The sequence below is a fragment of the Kockiozyma suomiensis genome (assembly GCF_038497685.1).
Source record: "Kockiozyma suomiensis strain NRRL Y-17356 unplaced genomic scaffold V2V93scaffold_1, whole genome shotgun sequence".
Lineage (NCBI taxonomy): Eukaryota > Fungi > Ascomycota > Lipomycetes > Lipomycetales > Lipomycetaceae > Kockiozyma > Kockiozyma suomiensis.
In genome coordinates, this window is record NW_027117664.1 from 970,432 (window position 1) to 990,532 (window position 20,101).

At 45.7% G+C, this 20,101-nt stretch overlaps 8 protein-coding genes across 8 annotated transcripts; 5 read left to right on the top strand and 3 right to left on the bottom strand.

Moving 5' to 3' along the window:
- The first annotated feature begins 17 nt into the window (after window positions 1-17).
- V2V93DRAFT_362830 (uncharacterized protein) lies at window positions 18-1,951 on the top strand. The gene is made up of 2 exons (XM_066908444.1): window positions 18-176; window positions 244-1,951. Exon 2 carries the CDS (start codon window positions 257-259, stop codon window positions 1,733-1,735), a length of 1,479 nt encoding a protein of 492 aa, XP_066768671.1. The 5' UTR covers window positions 18-176; window positions 244-256; the 3' UTR covers window positions 1,736-1,951.
- On the bottom strand, window positions 1,859-3,131 carry V2V93DRAFT_362831 (ClpP/crotonase-like domain-containing protein). Its single transcript, XM_066908445.1, has 2 exons — window positions 2,330-3,131; window positions 1,859-2,271 (listed from the first exon to the last, which is right to left on the bottom strand). Exons 1-2 carry the CDS (start codon window positions 2,784-2,786, stop codon window positions 1,916-1,918), a joined length of 813 nt encoding a protein of 270 aa, XP_066768672.1. The 5' UTR covers window positions 2,787-3,131; the 3' UTR covers window positions 1,859-1,915.
- On the top strand, window positions 2,988-5,030 carry V2V93DRAFT_362833 (tubulin domain-containing protein). The gene is made up of 2 exons (XM_066908446.1): window positions 2,988-3,492; window positions 3,552-5,030. Exons 1-2 carry the CDS (start codon window positions 3,231-3,233, stop codon window positions 4,880-4,882), a joined length of 1,593 nt encoding a protein of 530 aa, XP_066768673.1. The 5' UTR covers window positions 2,988-3,230; the 3' UTR covers window positions 4,883-5,030.
- V2V93DRAFT_362834 (fungal-specific transcription factor domain-containing protein) lies at window positions 5,031-8,265 on the top strand. The gene has a single exon (XM_066908447.1). It carries the CDS (start codon window positions 5,116-5,118, stop codon window positions 7,918-7,920), a length of 2,805 nt encoding a protein of 934 aa, XP_066768674.1. The 5' UTR covers window positions 5,031-5,115; the 3' UTR covers window positions 7,921-8,265.
- A 216-nt stretch (window positions 8,266-8,481) lies between these two features.
- On the top strand, window positions 8,482-9,955 carry V2V93DRAFT_362836 (Rix1 complex component). The gene is made up of 4 exons (XM_066908448.1): window positions 8,482-8,591; window positions 8,656-8,728; window positions 8,793-8,897; window positions 8,961-9,955. The coding sequence occupies exons 1-4, from the start codon at window positions 8,547-8,549 to the stop codon at window positions 9,782-9,784; spliced, it is 1,047 nt and encodes a 348-aa protein (XP_066768675.1). The 5' UTR covers window positions 8,482-8,546; the 3' UTR covers window positions 9,785-9,955.
- A 219-nt stretch (window positions 9,956-10,174) lies between these two features.
- Window positions 10,175-12,456, top strand: V2V93DRAFT_362837 (uncharacterized protein). Its single transcript, XM_066908449.1, has one exon. It carries the CDS (start codon window positions 10,253-10,255, stop codon window positions 12,179-12,181), a length of 1,929 nt encoding a protein of 642 aa, XP_066768676.1. The 5' UTR covers window positions 10,175-10,252; the 3' UTR covers window positions 12,182-12,456.
- Window positions 12,395-14,681, bottom strand: V2V93DRAFT_21862 (transcription factor Vhr1-domain-containing protein). Its single transcript, XM_066907039.1, has one exon. It carries the CDS (start codon window positions 14,475-14,477, stop codon window positions 12,609-12,611), a length of 1,869 nt encoding a protein of 622 aa, XP_066768677.1. The 5' UTR covers window positions 14,478-14,681; the 3' UTR covers window positions 12,395-12,608.
- Window positions 14,682-17,782: 3,101 nt separating this feature from the next.
- On the bottom strand, window positions 17,783-19,561 carry V2V93DRAFT_319107 (uncharacterized protein; the record flags this gene model as incomplete). Its single annotated transcript, XM_066907265.1, has 3 exons — window positions 17,783-18,690; window positions 18,752-19,319; window positions 19,376-19,561. 3 exons carry the CDS (start codon window positions 19,559-19,561, stop codon window positions 17,783-17,785), a joined length of 1,662 nt encoding a protein of 553 aa, XP_066768678.1.
- Between the last annotated feature and the right edge of the window lie 540 nt (window positions 19,562-20,101).

Below are 20,101 nucleotides of genomic sequence, written 5' to 3' on the forward strand. Positions count from 1 at the left end.
GCGTCAACAACCAAATACGTCGTTCGAGCATGCGATCGAGACCGTGTTCTTGTTGTCTTTAAAGCAGTTGTCTGTCGCTGCTCAGCCGTTCTGATTTCATGGATTGGCCCTATTGTTTTGCTTAGTTTCTGGCTGGTTTGTTGTTTGGCTTTTTTTCTTTTTTTTCCTAATCTGTGGTATGCTCTCTGCTATCTTCTTACGCAGACGCGTTAATTAAGTACGTTACTGACTATTGCTGCTCAGACACATCACAGTCATGTCCAATTCCAATCCTCTACGGCAGCTGCTGCCATTTTCACACAACGAGTCACATCCTATGAATGAGCTTGCTTTGCCTATTCTCCCGGCTGGAGCTCGAAAACGAGAATACCCAACTTCAGAATCATCTGACGCGTTCCCAATTGACTCCTCTACTGATGTTGACGAACCTGAACTCGCGGATGTAGTAACTACTACATTTGATCAATCGCTGAAAGTATTTGGTCTTCCTCGCAGCAGGGCACCGGTGTCGGCGTCTTACCTTCGCACAACCGCAAACTCGCATAAACGTCTGCATCAAGATTGTCTGCGACCTGAAATGAGTGACGGTTTACAAGATGCATTTGAATTGCCTTCCTCACCTCCGCATGATATTCACAGATCTTTTGCTGAGGAAATTCCAGTAGGAAGTCGAACAAGAAGATCGTCATTCGACGCTGCGTCATTTTCTAATGCTACTACTAATACTCGTTTCGGCTCTCTGAATGTACGCGCAGAGTCAATGCCAATGCCAATGACCCACATTAACTCGTTTTCAAAACGACCTGCATCTTCATCGTTTGTCATGCTGCCGCCGCAGAGTCCGTCTACGCGACAGGCGATAAGTAGGATCAGCTCGGCAATCGAGGAGTCTATGGAGATTATTGATCTCTCTGATCTCGGACTAACTGAAGTTCCTAAAGAGATTAAGGATCTCAAAGACTTTGTGACAATAAGTACAAAAGATCGCACGTTAGGAAACAGTGTACAGCTTTTCCTAGGGAAAAACAGAATTACCAAAATTCCACCGTTTCTGTTCAATCTTGAGAATCTCACAGTTTTAATTATGAGGTCAAACAAGCTCAAGTACGTTCCAGGGGCAATCGGCAGATTAAAAAATCTAGTGGAATTGGGCTTGAATGGAAACAAAATCAGGTCGTTTCCATCGCAAATGCTTGAGCTTCGTAATTTGAATCTACTTTCAATTGAACCGAATCCGCTCATGGCTTATCCTGCGTTATTCAAACGTAGATCATCCAGAACTACAAATGACCTTGACTCTGATGAGAGGAAAAGCGATATGACTTTTGCTTCTTGTGTTATTGCTACTGAACCAAGATGGGTTTCTTTTAAGCATATAAATAGTTTTGACCAAAGTTATGCATCAGCGCCACCATTAAGCGAGCTCTGTTTACGGACAATTTCAAATTATCGACCGTCTCCACGAGAGCAAGCGGCATGGAATTTATCATCAGCTCTTGAATCAAAGAAAGAGAGGATAGATCATGCATACGAAATGTCAGAGTATAGAAATACTTGTGGGCTATGTGGTTCATATATGGTGGATTTCGTTGCATATACGATGGAATGGTGGAACGCTGTATTGAAGAATAACGAGGTACCGATTAGGAGAGAGTTCTGTTCTGCAAAGTGCGTTGCGAAATGGGAGGATCAGATAAAAGCGCAACATTTAACTTTAGTCGCGCAAGATATTTGACCTAGATGTGTTGGCATTAAGTATTGCAATTTGTGTTTTCTTATTGTTTTCGTTTTGGTTCACTTGTATTGGTCAGATCACATGTGATGCCTTTCTGGATTTTACAAGGTGAGCTTTTTGAGATGATGATTTGGATTTGTATATCTTTGTCTGCATATGTAAATAGGGTAACGTATCAATTCATAATCTTGCTTTAGCGTATAATTTAGCTCGTATCTCTTGCCTCTTCGCTTCCTTTTCGATGTTGCTCGCTATTTTTGCTTGCTCATCGTCATGAGGCGTATCGCAATATTTGATGATATCTCTCCACATCTCAGACTTTAGCTGCCCATAAGAAGGCGATTGTGCAGTCTTATCTAATCTATTTGACGTTATGAAACCACTGATGTCAGAAAGATGTCCTTTAGCGTGAATAATATCGTTCTTAATAGCCATGTCCGCTGTGAATCGCGTGGCTTCAATAACAATTTTTTGATATACAAATGGTGTCACCTTTTCGCGAAAAATAGCCGACATAGGAGCTGGTAACGGAGCACCTAAATCAGATTTAGCAAGCGAAGGATAGCTGAAAACTCGAATTAGAAAAACACGTACCGAATTCGAGTTCGTTGAGGCACAAAAATCCTTTATTTGGGTTCATAACTCTGTAGTCATGGCACATTGCTATCATAAAGCCGCCAGCAAAAGCATGGCCGTTGACCATTGCTATAAGTGGAGTAGGATATTCCAGAAGTCTTTTGAATAGTGGATTAATAGAGTTATCCCAGAATCCAGGTGTGCTCTGAGCGCGTTCGAGATCAAGGCCGTTTGAATAGAACTTTGAGATCTTTGATGTGGTAACCACCGGTAGCTTCTCGATCGGAAGCAGCTCGCTCTCAATGACATCAAGAGCATGTGTGAATGCCAGACACATTTCCGGAGTGAGTCTGTTGTCGGATGGAACATTGAATGTGAGTAGGTAGTAGAGATTAGAATCAGCTTTTGATAGGGTAATGTTGCCCTTGGTGGGATCGGAGTAGATTTGGAACTCGGCTGGTAGTGTGCGAGCCATTGTGGCTAGTGAAAAGATAAAGGCACTGCAATAGTAATAAGGAAAAGGGATATCTGGAGAGATAGAGTAGGGAGTGAATGTAGATTTAAGCTGAATAATATGAATTTGTGGGGGCGGAGGAGTAGATCAGATGAGCCTCGGCTCAGGCTCGCGACGCTCGCGATCAGCGCATGAGTTAGGGACGAGCTACTTATCACTGGTCACTTCTTGAAAGACTCTGTAAACAGTTCCAAACATGATGAAGATCAACAAGAATATTAAACAACATACAAAACAATAAAAACTTTAGCAGTTCTCCCGGTCTGAGCAAGAAGAGGGCGACTGATGGACGAGCACCAAATAGACAGAGCCGCACCAAGCTTAATTGAAATTATCCAGTGAATATTTCTTTCTTGACCGCATTCTACTTTATAATAGTGGCGAATAATGGCAGAATAGTAAAAGATGCACGAACTTCTTCATTTATCATTCTCCGCTGCTGCAAATCATCTTACAACTCACTTCTTCAACACTCAGGAAGCGTATTTCAGCTACGACGAGGATATAAGTACAAACTACACAATCGCAAATGAGAATAACGAGGCAAAGATAAAATCAAACAGCAGCCAGACGAAGATTGATAATTACATCAGCTTTAGGCCGGGTATTGGTCGCGATGGTGTTACAGAGACATTCACACCAAGATGTTTGCTGTGGGATCTTAAAGGTGCGCACTATTCTTATCAATCATTATTCTGATCAATATGCTAATTCAATATTGTGCAGGCGGACATGGATCACTGAAAACTTACAATGAGCTTTATGACACTGCTCCGGATATTCCATCAGATGCAGTTAAGATTGAAATACCTCGCATAGAAGAGAGCAAGTACATCAAAGCACTGAACGCGACAGGAAGCACTACCAGTCCTGAATTACCTACTTTATCTTCCGATACTACAAGATACTGGGCGGATTATTGCAATGTATTTCATCATCCACGGTCATTACTTGAAGTCAGTGGATACGTCTATGATCCGATTCGCGCACCAAAGGGATTAGTAAGAGGCACATCGCTAGATGGAGGACGGCAGCGCTCGAATGCAGAGTTTCGAGGATGGGAGACTGGTGTGGAGGAGTTCAAAACAGAGATAAATAGCGCTGGTGCTGAAGCACTGGATACGCAGTTTAGGAGTATGCTAGAGGAGTGCGACATGCTTGGCGGAGTGAATGTCGTGGTCGACGTTGATTCGGCATGGGGCGGATTTGCAAGCGAGGCGCTGAGTATGATTCGAGATGAATACACTCCCAAAAGCGCTGTTGTCGTATGGGGAATGGAAGACCCTGGAGATCTACGGCGCGATGAATTGAAGTCTCGCATAGAGACGATGCTTGCTCTGTCGTCTGCTGCGACAGCCTATGTTCCACTAGCACTGCCCGATAGTGGCGTGTTTGTGAAGAGTCTGGATAGTTTGTGGGAGGCAGGTGCAATTTACAATCTTGCATTTGAGACACTAACGCTGCCTGCTCGTGTGAGGGTGGGAGAAAGTGCGCGCGCCGAGCTGTCGGAACTGATCGAGGCGGCTACAAAGGGAGTAGAGGGCGAGCGGCAGATTGTGTCAGACGTGCGTATAGCTGTCGGGGAGAACGAGGTAGCCGTCGGAGGGGAAAACTCTGTGAGTGATAGCTGGATGGACGCACGGAGTCGGCGACGGAGTCGAGAACGACTGACGCAAGCGAAGACGACAGTGCTGGGGTCTACAGGTGTCGTGCGCGGGAATGCCTCCGAGGAGGAGCTGACAAATGCGTGGGCACGGTTTGCTGGGAAGGATACGTGGGCGCTAGTGCGCGACGCGCGTTTGGCAATTCCGAGGACAGTGGCTAGTCCCGAGCTAGCGCTGTCAGCTGCGGATATTGTGAGTGTCGGGGCGAGGAGCACCAGCAGAACTGCCGTGCAGCTTGGGAATATCGAGAGCTTTGTGCAGCGATGGGTGCGCAGCAGCGAGCGCGGGGAGATACTTGAGCAGCTGGAAGAGACACGGCATCAGTACTCGAGCAGTTACAGGTACGGCGATGATGGCGGTGATGACGATGATGACGATGATGATGATGATTGATGAGGGGGATGATACGTAGTCGATTATATAATAGATAGGCCCATTTAAGCTATTTAGGTTCGCGCCGATTCTCGGCAGCGTAGCCGTCTGCCGGAATGCACCGCCACATGTCTCGTGCCACACGTCGCTGCCGTCGGGGAATTTGACGTCTGTCTTTTGCTTTTGCTTGATCAGTCATTTCTGGAGGACTACTTCTTTTTCTTCTGCCTAAACTTCCTCCTCACAACTCCCTCATGGACGGATACTATCCCTATCCGTCCCACTACGGGCGTCATCCGCAGCAGTATCTCCTCCATCCGCAGCACCCCGTCCTCCCGCCCCAGCCTATGCCGCCCTTCACTCAGCTCCCCTTACGACCCCTCGCCGGTGTGCCACCTCCTGCTCAGAGACGTACCTTTCGCCAGCGCAGAAAGGACCCGTCTTGTGATGCCTGTCGTGAGCGCAAAGTCAAGTGTGACGCCTCAGAGTCCTCCGCTTGCTCGGAGTGCACTTCTCGCAAGCTCAAGTGCCAGTTCACAAAGGATTCCTCCCGTCGAATGTCGTCTCAAAAGCAGGTCCAGGACCTCGAACGCCAGCTAGCCATTGCTCGAGCCCACATTGCTTCCCTGACCGATAGTCCATTCTCTACCTCGATATTTGCCTACTCGGCCCCTCCCGCTCCTCTTTCCCTGCCAGTCTCACCTCTGCCGCCACCCCCGCTGCCGCTATCAGTCTCATCTCGCACTCCTGATTCGCGGCCTGGTGTTTCCTTTGCTGCTCTGCGCGAGCATTTGTCACAATATAATCGAGGTGTTTTTAAGCCACCTGCGCCGTTTCGCGAGGCCGTGGAAGGAAGAGTGCCGCATAGCGCATTCGATTCTTCCTACCCTGTTCTGCCTCCGCGGGCCGAAGTCGATAAATTTTTGGCTGCCTATCACCAGACCATCCACCCTTGGCTGCCAATCTTCCACTGGCCCACGTTTCTATCTCAGGTTGATCATTTGTACGGTCCCGATGGTGGCCTCGTCAATGTTTCGCTGGCCTGGTGCTCGACCTTCTTCGCTGTTTTGGCCTACGGTGCGCGCGCGCAGTCTCTCCATGGTAGCGAGGCTCGGAAGGCTACCGAGCAAGGCCGCAAATATTTAACCGTTGCTAGCTCCCGCGTTGACCTTTTTAATGACGCCTTTGATATCGATCACTGTCGCGCGGCGCTTTTGGTTGCCATCTTCCTCGTCGAGCTCAACTGCACGTCTGCTGCCTGGACCTGGATCTCGTGTGCAGTCCGTCAAGCCCAAGATATCGGCCTGCATCGCGAACCGGATCGTTCTGTGACAAATATATCTCCGATGGAAGCCGAACTACGTCGTCGCGTGTGGTGGGCTATTTACGTTTGGGACCGCATTATGGCTGCGGAGCTAGGTCGTCCGTACCTTGTTGTTGAGGACGACTGCGATGTTGCTTTCCCTGCTCCTGTTGACTGTGCTAGCATTACACCGCAGCGAATCGACGTTGAGTCTACGCAAGCCTTGTCGGTTACACCGCAGCTCAACGAGGGCTCTGACGGAGACTTTGACTCGGAATCCGATTATTCTGAAGCTGATGATGAAGAAGCTCCCCGATCGCATTTGATAGCGCAAACTGCCTCCAGTGCGTTTTTCATTCCTACCATTCACGTTTTGCGGATTCTCACGCCACTACGCCAGACTCTCAAATCATCTGTAATTATTCGACCGACCCTTGCTACTTTTGATGGCTATTTCAAGCAATTTTGGGACTTGTTTCCCTTTCTTTCTCCTGGTGCTGCTCGTGCACGTGGCGAGCATTTAGATGCGCATTCGCTTGTGCCAATCTCATTGATGCAGAACCTGCGACTGATATTGCATAGGCATAATTTGACACCTCTGGTTTCACCAGACTTGCGGACGTTTGCTCTTGATAGCTGTACGGCGATTGCTATTGAGACAGTTGCCTTCATTTCTCGTACAATGATTAATCCCTCGGGAATGGAGCCTTCTACCAATGATGAGCATGAGGAGGCTACTTCATTATGGGCAGCCAAAATTGCTGAAAACATTACGCTGTTTGAAATTATGCATATGCTTCGTGCCGCGCTCGCGTTGATGGCCCGCGGCTTATTTAGACATGCGCTGGTTTGCGTGAAGGTGATGTCCGCTGTGCACGATCATCGGGAAATTAATATTGCTGGAGGAGTTTATCTTGAAGGATTTCTCAATTTGCTTCAGGAACGTATTGCTGAACATTATAAAAAGAATGGTATTCGAGCGCCATACGTACTCGAGGAAGATGAAGAGATGATAGCGTTAGTGTCTTGCGATTTACAGGCTACTTCTGACGCATGGATTTGGGTTGACGATGCTTCAAAGTCGTCGAATGCATCAGGCATGCCGTCTAGAGAGGTGACGACAACATCATCCGCGTCTGCCCCGCCGCCCGCTTCGACGGCAGGATTAAAAATTGCGGCGGAAACGAGACCGCATTCGTTTGAGTTTGATGTTGCCGCCGCACTTCCTGATGAATCTACGCCATCGCCGGACTCACCACCGTCGTCGTCTACTAGTGTGATGTCTCCTTCTGACTCGTATCAGGGAAATACCTCAGATGAGGTGCCGCAAAGTAACGATCATCATCGTGAAAGTGCGTGGAACAAATGGGCGAATCTTGTGCCGATAATGTTGAAGATCGACAATGAGCGAGCGATGGAGAAGGCACGTGAGACATTTATTGGTCGAGCGAGGTCCCAAATTGGAATTGATATGGACATGATGTTTGTGTCTAGTGATGTTGGTGAGATTCTTGTGCCGGTTATGAAGCAAAGTCGTGGTGAGCGGCGGAGACAGCCGAGCAAGGCGGAGAGCAAGCGGTCAGTCGCTAAGTCGGCTAACGTACAAGAAAAGAAACATGAGGAAGAGAACATGAAAAATGTTGAAATGAAAGAGGAAAAGAGAATGGAAGATGTTAAAATCAAGACGTTGGCGGAAGATGATGAACGGAGTAGAGAGATAAAACGGGCGAGAATCAGTATAGCAAATATTATATGAGTGTATTCTTATTTGTTTATGATTGATTATCTTTCGCTTTTGTGCTCTGGATGGTATATTATATACTTTTTATTTCAGTTACGGTTCTCGGCGTCTACAGTGTTGTGAATGTATTGTTGGTTGGTACATTGATTTAATATTAGTTTGTTGATAGTCTACCTGGTGTTCATATAGAGTAGATCTGACTCGCAACCTGGGGCATGGCCGTCTGCTGCTGTTTGACTATTCTTTATACGGCGAACGGCGACCATCGAGATGTCTTATGCTACTCTGTAGGCTTCATGTATCTTTTGCAGGAGTATATTTCCAAGTATCTACTGCGTGATGGTCCGTATATGAAACCGTAATTTAGTTGTAAATACCGCTGCTCCTTGATTAATTTTTTTAATTTTATCTGGCAAGTAATATTGAGAACCGGGACAGTTTCTCTTAAAAGAAAAAACAGATGGATCTATTCTTGATTCGTTGCCTTCAAATTTCTGTTCAGGTCGGAAGTAATTTGCTCGTTGGGAGTTCAGCTCATCTGCAAACTTCCCAACTGACTGAACTACAATAAATTTATTTTCAAACACCAGCTTCTACATCTCTTCATTATCATACTGCTATCCTCGGATTCTTGAAGCAAAATGGGGTCTGCGAGAAAGAAGAAAGAAAAGAAAAAGGACTTTATGGTATAGTCAATTTTTAAATTTCGCGCCGTTACTTTATGATTTTTACTAACACTTCCTGGTTCAGAAAACAAAGCTCAGAGTAGGAAAGACGAAACCGAAATCTACTTCACATACAGAACTAGGATTTAAAGCTAAATGTATTTATACAAAAAGATTTCTTTATTTAAAATATATTTTGACCTTTTTTTCTCTCGGTTTTAGCTATTGGACTTCCATCTCAATCAATTACAAAAACTTTTACCTCCAGCGAAACCTTCAATCACCATCTATCGCTCACCAAACACAGCTCTTCAGGAACGCGCAAAGGTCGACAATTCACTCTTCATAATCTTTGAATCATTTTTCAATAATTCTAACTTTTTATCATAGATGCACTACTCTTTCTACTCAATCATCTGCCGAACTCAGATAGAATCGATTCCTCCGTATTCTCCTCCATTGCGCCCTTGATAAGCGATCCCTCCATATCAGTCCGCAGCACATTACTCACACTGTTCAAAGCTATTCCTCAAGATGCTTTAGTTCCTCACATACACACTATTTCCATATATGTCAGATCAGGTCTCACGCATCTTCAAGAGGACGTACGAGCCGATGCCGCAAAGTTCCTTAATTTCATCCTCAAAGCAAATGACACGAGAATTGCCATGCAATTAGTAACTAGAAGCTGGTCAAATTTTCTCATGTGCTTTGGTGGTCTTTTCCACTGGGATGTTCAACTGTTATCTACTATATCACCAGGATCATCTGGAGCTGGAGTTATTGGGCAGACGTCACCGGCAAAAGCCGGATCAAAGAATAAGATCGGAGGAACAATTTCCTTAGAAGCTATGAAGAATGCTACCGGTCACCTTGATGCCCTTTCCACATTTTTACGACTAGGACTGTCAGACAACACCACAGCTGAAGAGAAAGCGAGAAGAGATCTACCACGATGTAACTCGGACACCGCAAAGCATTTACTGCCCGTCAACGTGACTGCCCCTTTTGCACGACTCGGATTATTTTCAGTCAATAAATCCATGGCTACAGAAGATATTGGCGCCAGGTATATCTTGATTACTCCTATAATACCTGATATTCAAAAGACTTTAGATTCGGGACGGCTCGAAGGCGGAGAGATTGGCAGATTATGCAAGCAGCTAGCAGATTTTTTGGCTGATGTACAGGCTGAAAGAGAGAGCTTACAGTAATTATTTGGCAATCAATTCATATATTATAATCGGCACTAGAATAAGTTTTTTTCACTGAACATAAGGTATTACTCCTACTCATTGCACAGAAAGTCTTGTAAGGTCTTCGTTCAATTGAGGGTTTCGTATTGTAATCAGATCAAAGAACCAATATCACTGTCAAGAAATTAATCTCATGTACAACAGAAAGAGTTGCCTTTTTGTATTAAAAAGTAGTATTCTTTTTTTCGAACTCGGCAGCTTGGCAATCTTGCTTTATTTCAAACCCCAGCCCTTGAAATCGATCCCACACTGCAAGTTTGTAAATTATCACGTGATAATAAGAATGACAGGATGGCAATTTTCGAACATATCTCGAAAATTAAAAAAACCAAAACTGAAAACTCTGAACAGAGCTTGGCCGAATTTTACACCGATTCTACGATCGATCTAGCATCTAAAGTATTTCGACCGATTGGAATTGCATTAATGGCTCCGCCAGTACTTTTTGATACGCTTTTACGCGAACGGACTGCTGCTCTTCTGCAGTCCTCGTCCGACTATCGTCGCTACGCTCACCATCTATCTTCGCGTCTACATCGTCTGCGAAAGACGTTGAAAGTCCGCCGTCGTATATCTGCAAAGTCTGGCAAAATTTCTGCTGATAGCGCCACTGGTGATGCTACACCTAGTTCGAAATATACTGCTCATGTGCCGTTACCGGAGGAATTGGCAGTCGATAAGAGATTTGCCGGCTTGCTGCTTTTAGCTGCCGAGAGAGCATGGGCACATGCGATGGAGACTAAAGCGACCATGGAAAACAGGGCGACAGCTGCACCCGAGAAGCGGAAGCATGTTCTTCAACGACTCGAGAAGGCACGCAAACATGCTTCTACGTTCTCTGATATTCTTTTGGAATCCGACGAGACTGGCTTCAGTGCAGAAGACAAGCTCCAAGTTGTTACGTACTCGGCATTGCTAGCGGCTTCTGGTGCTTTAGAAGCCCACAATTATTCAAAGGCCGTAGTACAGTTCTCAATTGCTTTTACTGGGTTACAAGGCCTTGTTATTTCACTAACCACTGCCAATTCGACTGACGACGATTCTGATACCGCGGATCTTTATCGCGATTTGCTCGATAGCACGGTCAACCCGTCATTGAAATTTTCTGCTCTTCAAACAGATCCATCTCTACGTTCAGAAGCAGTTTCCGCAATTGCTCACAAATTCGTTTCACAAGACAACGCTGTTGTTGATTTAGTGCGAACAGTCGCAAAGGATGAGGTCAAAGTTCGCGAGCTTTTAACCGGAAAGAGCGATCATGCTGATGCACTTGAGTTTGTCGATTCTATCTCGTGGCGTTCGCATACCGGGCGTCTACGCGATGCCACTGTCGCGGCTGCCATTGTATCTGCTCGCAGCGTCGACGAAACTTTATTCAAAACACTTGACGATACAAAGACTGAGATCAACGCCCTTGCTTTTGATCCCGCTTTATCTGCATGGCAAGATGCAGTAGATGCAGTTCACGATGCAATTACGGACGCCAACAGTAGTGCTGGTGAGGAAGTACAGGCGCGTGTTCAAGAGCTATATCTTATCTCTACATTCGCCAGTTACAATTTGCTAGCGCGAAGAATTGCTCGAGATAGCGTTCTTGCTTCATCACTACGAGCATCGCTTGAAGGGCGGAAAAATAAAGATGCACCAAAGAAATCTAGTGCTTCAAAGTTGAGAGCTTTGTCGGGAATATACGACGCGATCTTGCAGTCTGTCGCGCAGGTTGGCGATTTGCCTGGTGTAGCCAATGACGAGCCACTGTCGGAAGCGCTTTCCTCGCTGCAAAAATACTATACTGTACATAAGTGCGCGTCTGATGCTTCTGCTTTGCTCAATGGCTCGCCGGGTAGTGTTGGATTGTGGACGAAAGCTAATTATCTCGTTGACGAGGTTGACGAGATGGCGCTGAATCTCGACGGTGAGACAAAGACTGACGCGACGGCTGGCCTGCTGTTTAAGACAGATCTCCCGGGTTTACGCAAATTTGTTTCAACTGCTCTCGCATCGGCAAAAGAGCAGCAAGCAGCAGCTAAAGCTTCTCAGCAGAAGAAAGAGTACGCCGAGACTCACAAAGGCAGCGCTTCGTTTATTCTTGAGGATTTAACTGCTGAACCGGTATTTGTTGAACTTAATCGACTTGCCGATTTAGATAATATTGGCAGGAAGATTAGACCTGTTCCTGCTAAGCCAGTGTTTTACGACACTGCCTTTAACTTTATTGGGTATGAAGAAAGCGAACAGAAGTTTGAACCAAAGCCTGATGTGACTACGACAGCAACAGTCTCCGCAGAGATTACTGAGACTCAGGAGAGCGGAACACCTAACTCTGACAAGAAGGGATGGTTTTGGCGAAGATAGAATTTTATTCAGAAAATGAAAGTAAAACGTAAAAGAAATCTGCATTGCATTGATGGTCATTTGATGTATCTTGTTGAAGATTTCATAAAACGTATTCATTATTGGGCTCTTTAGTGATGTATTTTTAATATCATGAAATGTTTATCATTTGCCTTAATATCATATTCTGTCATATCACAGAGAAACCAAAAAAAAAATAAAAAAAAAATGCATGCCTACCCTCCCAAACAAAAAATCCTTTCAGCCGTCGATAATAAAACAAATCATGCATGCACAAAACCTATTAAAGCTAACCATCCAAATCAAACTGTACACTATAAAATAAAAGCGAATCTTAAGCACAAACATCTACTAACATAAACTCCGATTTTTGGTTATCCAGCACTCATTTTAACACATCTAAAAAAAAAAAAGAAAAACCCTGAACTCAGGTCATAACCAGCGCCCCGATGGATATCCGTCTCGTCCTGGGCGCAGTCGATTCCGGAGACGAAGAAACCACGGCAGGCACATTCAAATTTCCGCCCAATAATGCAACCGAAGAAGCAGGCTGACCAGCAAGCGACGACTGAGCTTCCATAGCTAATACTTCTATACGCAAAGGGGCAGAATCTTGCGGTGTGCGTAGAAGCCATTCTGCGTCTGCGTCTGAAGTGATTTGTATGCGGACACCGTCTGTTCTGCGGGTATAGTACAATGCCACGAGTGAGTTTTCTGAGAGAGACAGCGTACGACGAACAATTCTTAGAATGAACGGGAGGCAGTTTAATGCTGAGGCATTCAATTCGGCTTTCGAAATAATGCATGGAAACGTGTTATCGGAGTAAGACAATGATAGAGAAATTGAGCTTTCTTGTTCGCCAGTCACGGAAGGAGCAGGAGACACAGACGCAGACATGGAATTAGAGGATTTCAAGCACGAGCTCGAGAGCTTTGGAGAAGGAAGAGTGCGAGGTAGACACGAGGTTGACTGCGACGACGACGAGATTGCGTAGGAGTCGAGAGGGGTTTGCGAACCAGACGACTCAGAATCTTCGGCCGAGGCAGATAGATATGACGAGTACGTACTCACTGACGAAATGGAAGAAGAAGTCGGCGAGCGAATGGCAGGCGGACGTACTTGAGGAATGCTCGACTCGCTTAAGCGACCAACTAATGAAGTGTGATGGTTAAAGTAGCTTGCTGGGCCTTCGCTGGATGATGAGCTCGCGTTGACAGACAATGTATCAACACCAGCAGTCAATGACGACCTAGGAGAAACAGCCCACGGCTGTGAGGCTGAAAACTGTCTACCGTCAATAGGAATAACATGAGCATTAGAAGTTGCAGCCTGCGGAGGCAAGCTAACGTCGCGCTCAACTGAGAGAGACTTTGATCTCACTTTAGATTTCGGAAGGCGCTTCCTATTTCTCCGTACAGATTGAACCGCAGCTCTCACTAGCTTGTCAAAGTCCTGTAAGGTATCTGGAGGAAAACCGTACTCTTCTCTTAGGTTGTCCGCCACGGCAATAATAACGTCATCCTGCTCTGACGCTTTCTTAGTCGACAGAGCCATAGAGTCAATAAGTTCGAGTCTGCGAGCTGAAAATTTTTTCCACTGGCCTTCGTCGACAAAGTTGAGTTTCTGTCGAATGGTCTGCGTGACTCCAGACACGCGGTATGTTGAGGTGGCTTTTGCAGGAGGGATGTAGATTGACGATTCACGACGGTGATGTGCATGGTGGCTGCCATGACCCGAACGAGGAGGCGATAGCGGGGAGGTAGGGGTATCTGGGGAGCTGTGGTGAATGGAGGACATTGGAGGGAGTGATGGTCTTGAAAGAACCGGGGCCGAAGTCGCAGCCGATGAAGCTGAGGCAGCCTCTGCGTAGTTTGAAATAGCCGAGGGAATCATTTGCCACGCAGCCAAGCCTTGCTGCTGAAGTTGGGGTAGCATGTGCGACTGCGGGAGCAATTGAGGAGCGGTGTGGTCTGGGGAAAGGAGCACGTCAATGACGATGTCGTCACTGGTGAGAGCTTGGCGTAAAGAGGCGTCATCAGAAATGAAAAGCGGGACAGCAGTAGAGGAGCAATGAAGTGGACGGGCGCGAAGGACGATATAGCGCAGATGGTCTATGAAGAAGGCGGACTGGACGTAAGAGTGCAGACGAGCGAAAGACAGAGAGTCGTCTTCAAGACGCCAAAGAATTGAGCTACCTGCACAGTCGATACGGATAGTGTGCAACGGGGCAGTTCGAGGGGCGGCAGCAGAAGAGAAAGATGCCGCCGGTGAGGTGCGGAAGACTTCTGCCATCATTTGTGGTCAGGAGACGCGAGACCGCGTGCGTCGCCATGAGGAATGAGGGTGAGATATAGTCAGCTCAGGCGGGAGATCCGAGGTGCGGTACGAGAGGGCCGGGTGCGTGAGTCAGCATGCGGCGGGATGGTACTGGGTCTGTGCAGGGCGCGAGCCAGGCGGGAAGTACCCGAGGTCGCTGACTCGTACCCGCCGGAGGCTTGGGGACAGACTATTTAGATATTGTTACTTGGCTGCCAAATCCCGCTCTTAGCTACTCATAAAAATGGCGCCCAGGCGTCAGACAGCATGCTGACTTTTAAGAGAAGAATGAGGCCGGAACAGCGTACAACTTTTTAAAAGATGTTGGTAGAGAGAATACGGCTGTTCATTAGAGCTTGGCAGCAAGCTGCAGAGAGCATCTGTTAGATGTATTACTACAGTACCGTCCAGTACGTACTCTACCCACTACCGTCTACTCTTCAGACTTGTCTTCTGTTGTGCTTCTCTAATAAGCAGTCGTGGCCCGGGCCGACAAAAGAACTTCCGCTTAAAACCGTGCACGAGTCTTATCGCGCACCAGCGTCCGTACAATATTCCCCACGATAACGATAACGCCGTCTGCAATCGCCAGACTCATGACATCGCAGTCATAAAAGCAACGAGCTCAGTGCGATTACGTACTATACTGTTGCAACCGCATTTATAGCAATAAGGCTTACAGCCTTTATTAATTCAATAAGAATAGTATGGATTAATTCCTGGCGCGTGCGTGCACACCGTGCGGGAGACCACCATGCACGTTTGGTCTGTGCCAGTTGCGGAGACACGGCTACCGCAGCACTAATGCGCCTGCAGAGATTTTTGTAGCGGACGTAAGAAACAGAGAGTCAGTAAGAGCTACCACTCAAACCTTTCTATCTAAACCAAGACATTATTATGATTGAGAGACGTCATTGTAGCGGAATCGCCGACCAGGATGAATCCTTTCGGAGGAGGCGCCGAGGGGCTGCATCTACACATGAATACTACTAGCTCAACTCCAGCTTGTAGTCTCTAGCGGCGCACAGTCAGTTTATCAGAATTTCGAAGGGTGCTATCAATAACTTGTCCTGGCAATAAAGTACTCATATGTTATACAATGCGCCTCAAACACGACTCCATCTGGTTTGGCATTATCAGGCATACTTAAGGAGCACAATTTGATTGAGTCTTAGGCACCGGGTTCTGAAAAGTGCAGATCCAAAGCTTATCTAATCGCAAGCCCATAACGGTAATGTTGAGTATCATTGGATGACAGTTCTTAACTGAGATCTGATCTACGACCTGAGGCCAAGAGTCGCCGCTGCAGGCAAGGCAATTTACCCGTTATCTTGTTGAAAAGCTTTTGCTCTCATATCACAATAAGCTTATTAGACGAGAAAAGTTCACTCAGGATAGGTGAATTGTACAACAGCTTACCAGTTGCAGTTACGCACGGACCACAGGCTAAAGAGTCGGATAAGGATAGCCCTGCAGAGAGGAGTCAGAGCAGCTCAGCTTCTGCGCGAGGGAAGAACGCAGGTCTATTTTTCGTGTCCAGTGTCAGACAAATAGTGCCAGACTAATTGTGCCAGGCAAATAGTGCCGGGCAAAGACAGCCAAGTCAAAGCAAAAACGAAGTGACAGACTTGAGTTGTATACTCATTCCACGCCATTGTTCCTGTTGTAGACTCGTAAGTCCTCCGCGCGCCTCATATCGCCGACCAGTTTTTCTCGCTTTGAGCCTGCAAATGCCGACACCTGAACGGCTGGGTCAGCTATAGTCAGCGGATAGCACTTGATGGAGAAAAACGTGAAAAAGCGTAATTGAAGATTGGGTTCTAGAGACCTTGCAATCTATCAGCGGATTTTCCATGAGTCTCATCTAGGACTCAGCACGAGTCAGACGGATAAGGGGCCCAAGGAGGCCAAAGCGAGATCAAGCAGGCGGGCAGTGTGTGGACCGGCAATTGATAACAGATAAGAGCCACAAAACCTTAATCGCTGTTCCCAATCATGACCTCGTATTCCTCGTATCAGCTATTTGCTATTTTGAGCAATAAACTATCGCTTTGTAGAAGAGAAATTGCAGATCGGTGAGCCTCGAGAAACTAAATGTTTCTAACCTGAAGACTGTGTCCATCTATAACGATTGAGAGTCCGCAGCCGGGATTCGTAACAGTTTGTTTAGGTTGTGTGCTTCCTGGCGAACCGCACCCTCTCGCTGTGCACCAGCCCTATGACTAGGACTTTTGAATCTCTCTGCTGCTAGTGAGAATGATGCAAATGATCAAACCTTATGTTTATACGCGCTTCAATACTCATTATTAGTATATAAGCGTGTGTTTGTAATTCAGCTGAAAGTGTAGGCCAGTACTATATGAGATCGGAACTCCCACGTCACAGCACGGCATTCTGCAGCATCCCGCACTCGCATCGCCACTAAACTATATTCTGCCGCAGCGACCTTTAGTATTCATGTACTCTATCCAGTGCTGTGTTGCTTCTCATCTGATTTATGTACTTCATTGCAAAGTTTAACACATTCGAGAATGTCTCGTTGTAGAGTTTTTTTTGACGGCGCTTATATAGTGCGAAAGTTTTTCTTTTGCTATCCGTTTTGGTACTCTATACGAACAAACTCATAGCATCTACTCTCCACTTCTCTATAAATCTGCTTTTTCTTCCACTTTTAATTCTTAACCGCTTTCTTAATCCCAATTCAAGCTTATTCTATTAGTCAACTCTGCTGTATTAGTCTGCAATAAGAAATTATTCATTAGATTTAAATCTGTACTGAGTTGGCCTCTGCAAAGCTTAATTGTTAGAGCGCGACGCTTTGTTCAGATTGACGCAACATCACGCAAGATCGCGTAAGTTGTTCGAAATCAATTAGTCATAAATATTCCAATAAGGCTGCAATTTTCCTCAGGCGAGCGCGTTGTATATCGAGCAGAGCCTTCTATTATCTAGTGTTACAGACACCCATCAAATTCGTACTGGCAGCGATTCTTATTCTGGCATTCGCTTGGAGGCCAACAGTCCCCACGATATTTTGGCATCCCCAGGTATAATTCTACAAAGACACTCCAGGCTAATAGGATTCGTTAATTTTAAATCTGCATTATGTACCCGGTACCGGCATCGAAAAACTGGTATACTAGTCGATATAGTGCGGTAGTCAATGCATAATTGCGTGGTTCCGGGTGTTGATTTCATCATAATGAAGCTGAAGCTTTTTTTTCCGTCCGCTAACAATCCAAAGGCCGTTATGCACAAATTGACCCCCACCAGAATTGTAAGAACTATTTCAAATAGTACGCAAGATCTCCACCATTCACCTCGATGTCGCAATATCCGTTACCCATAAATCTAAACATATTTGCAGACAGATACTCAATTTCGAAGTCTTCTGGTCGAAGAGTGCTCATAATTTGTTTGAATTGCAACATGCTCCCACCATATAGCGCTGTTACTTTAGTTGGATCCGCTCCAGCCTTGTACCATGACGCGCATCCACCAGACCATACCATGCGCTTAAGAAACTCCTGTGTATATGTGTTGTAGTCATCTATCGCCTTCTTCTTCACGACAATACTTTTGATGCCTTCCTGCGACATCTTCATGAGCCATTTCGATATGTAGTCCGTCACAGTCGCCATCCCCGTCAAAATCAGCGCATGACCAGACGCAGAGTTAGGCCCATTGACCATGAAATAATTTGGCATCTCTGGTAGTGCAGTACTGAAATACGCATAAGGCGCGTCCTTCCATATTTTCTCTAATCTTGCCCCGTTTCTTCCACTCAAATCCCATTTCGGCATAAAAGATGTGTCAAACCCTGTGGCGCAAACAATCGAATCTACTTCAAGTACTGCACCATCATCAAATTCGATTCCAGTCTCTGTAAACTTTTTGATGCCGGAAATAATAGGATCCGCTAACTTATTCGCAAAACACTCGAGATAGCCGTCTCCAGGTGTAGCTTTCCGGCAACCGATATCATACTTTGGAATTAATTTCTCAATAAGTTCCGGATTGTTTCCAAGTCTTCTTCGCATGTTTCCAGTAACATACTCTACAAAGGCCTTTTGCTCTGCAGAGCCCTTGTGAAGAGAGGGAAACCTCTTATTCGTTGCCGTCTCCATTTCATGCCGAAACTTCCTATGTACTTCTGCATTTGATCTGTAAATAGCCTTTTGCTCTTCAGAAACTAAAAATAAAAATCATTGGTTAATATCAGCAAAGCAATAATCATACATTGCAAATCTCACATTTAAAATTACGACCATCAGGCGTGAACTCTGCGCCAAAATTCGACATAATCCATGTTGGGCTGCGTATGATATTTGCAGTGTACTTCGCCCTCTTCACCATCTGTGGCAAAATCTGAATACCAGAAGCACCATTACCAATAATAGCCACACGTTCTCCATCATAAGCATGATCTGCGTCCCAATTCGCAGAGTGTACGATATGTCCTTTGAAATCTTCGATTCCCGGAATCTCTGGCCACTTCCATTTATTCAGTAAACCAGAGCAATCTATGAACACATCCGCTTCGTCTTCGATTATCTTGCCGTCTGAATTTTCTACCTTCAGATGCCACTTTGACTCGTCATCTTTCCAATGTGCGGCAACGACGCGTGAGTTGAACGCGACGTGCTTGTCGAGGTTATATTTCTTTGTAGTGCGATTCATATACTCTAATACCTCATCTCGATAAACGTGAAAATGAGACCACTCGGCATATGGTTCAAACTGGAATGTATACATATGTGCCGGAACATCTAATGCCGCGCCCATATATCTCGTTTCGTACCAAGTTCCTCCGATACCGCCCTATGTATTAAGACAAGTCAAAACCAGAGAAGTATAAATTAGACAGAAGTACATACATTTTTCTCATAAATTTGCAGGTCCATATACTTCTCGCAATTAAACTCGTGCTGAACCTTGTGCGCAATCATAAGACCGCTGAACCCAGCACCAACGCATATGATCCTTATTTTGCGTGGAGGCGTATACAAGATTTCCTCGAATATCGGGATCCAGTTATTAGCTTGCGGCAATTCTTCTGTCATTATTTTAACTCTAGATTATATTAAAAATCGTAGAGATTCGCAATCAAGAGTTCTGCGTTATTACGACTCAAAATATAAACGGCGGAAAGGCAATTTGAGGTCCCGAAGTAGAGATGTAATTGGCGTGTCGCTTGGCCGTCGCCGTTCCACTCGCCCGATGTGTAAAGTTCACTCTTCAATCATGTAGGGTTTCAGCTCTCCGCTTTGATAATTTTTCCTTGGTAGCGCGAGAAATATAACGAGACACAAAGTATACAATTGAAAAAAAAACGAAGCGTCTCAATGTGTAGAAATTTTGGTCGGATGAGTTTCTGATGCGAGGTATACTTGGTTTATGTTGCGTGGCTTCAACTAGGTCTAACTAACCTAAGTTATAGAACTAAGAGTTAACTACATCTGTCTAGCACCTGCCCTTCTACTCAAATTTCCACAAATCACACAGTATTTTACAATCTCGGTGGTTTTCAAAGCTGCAACTCAAGCTCTATGTTGAGCAAAATATCTCCTCTCAGCTCAGATGGGATTCGAGTGAAAATAAAA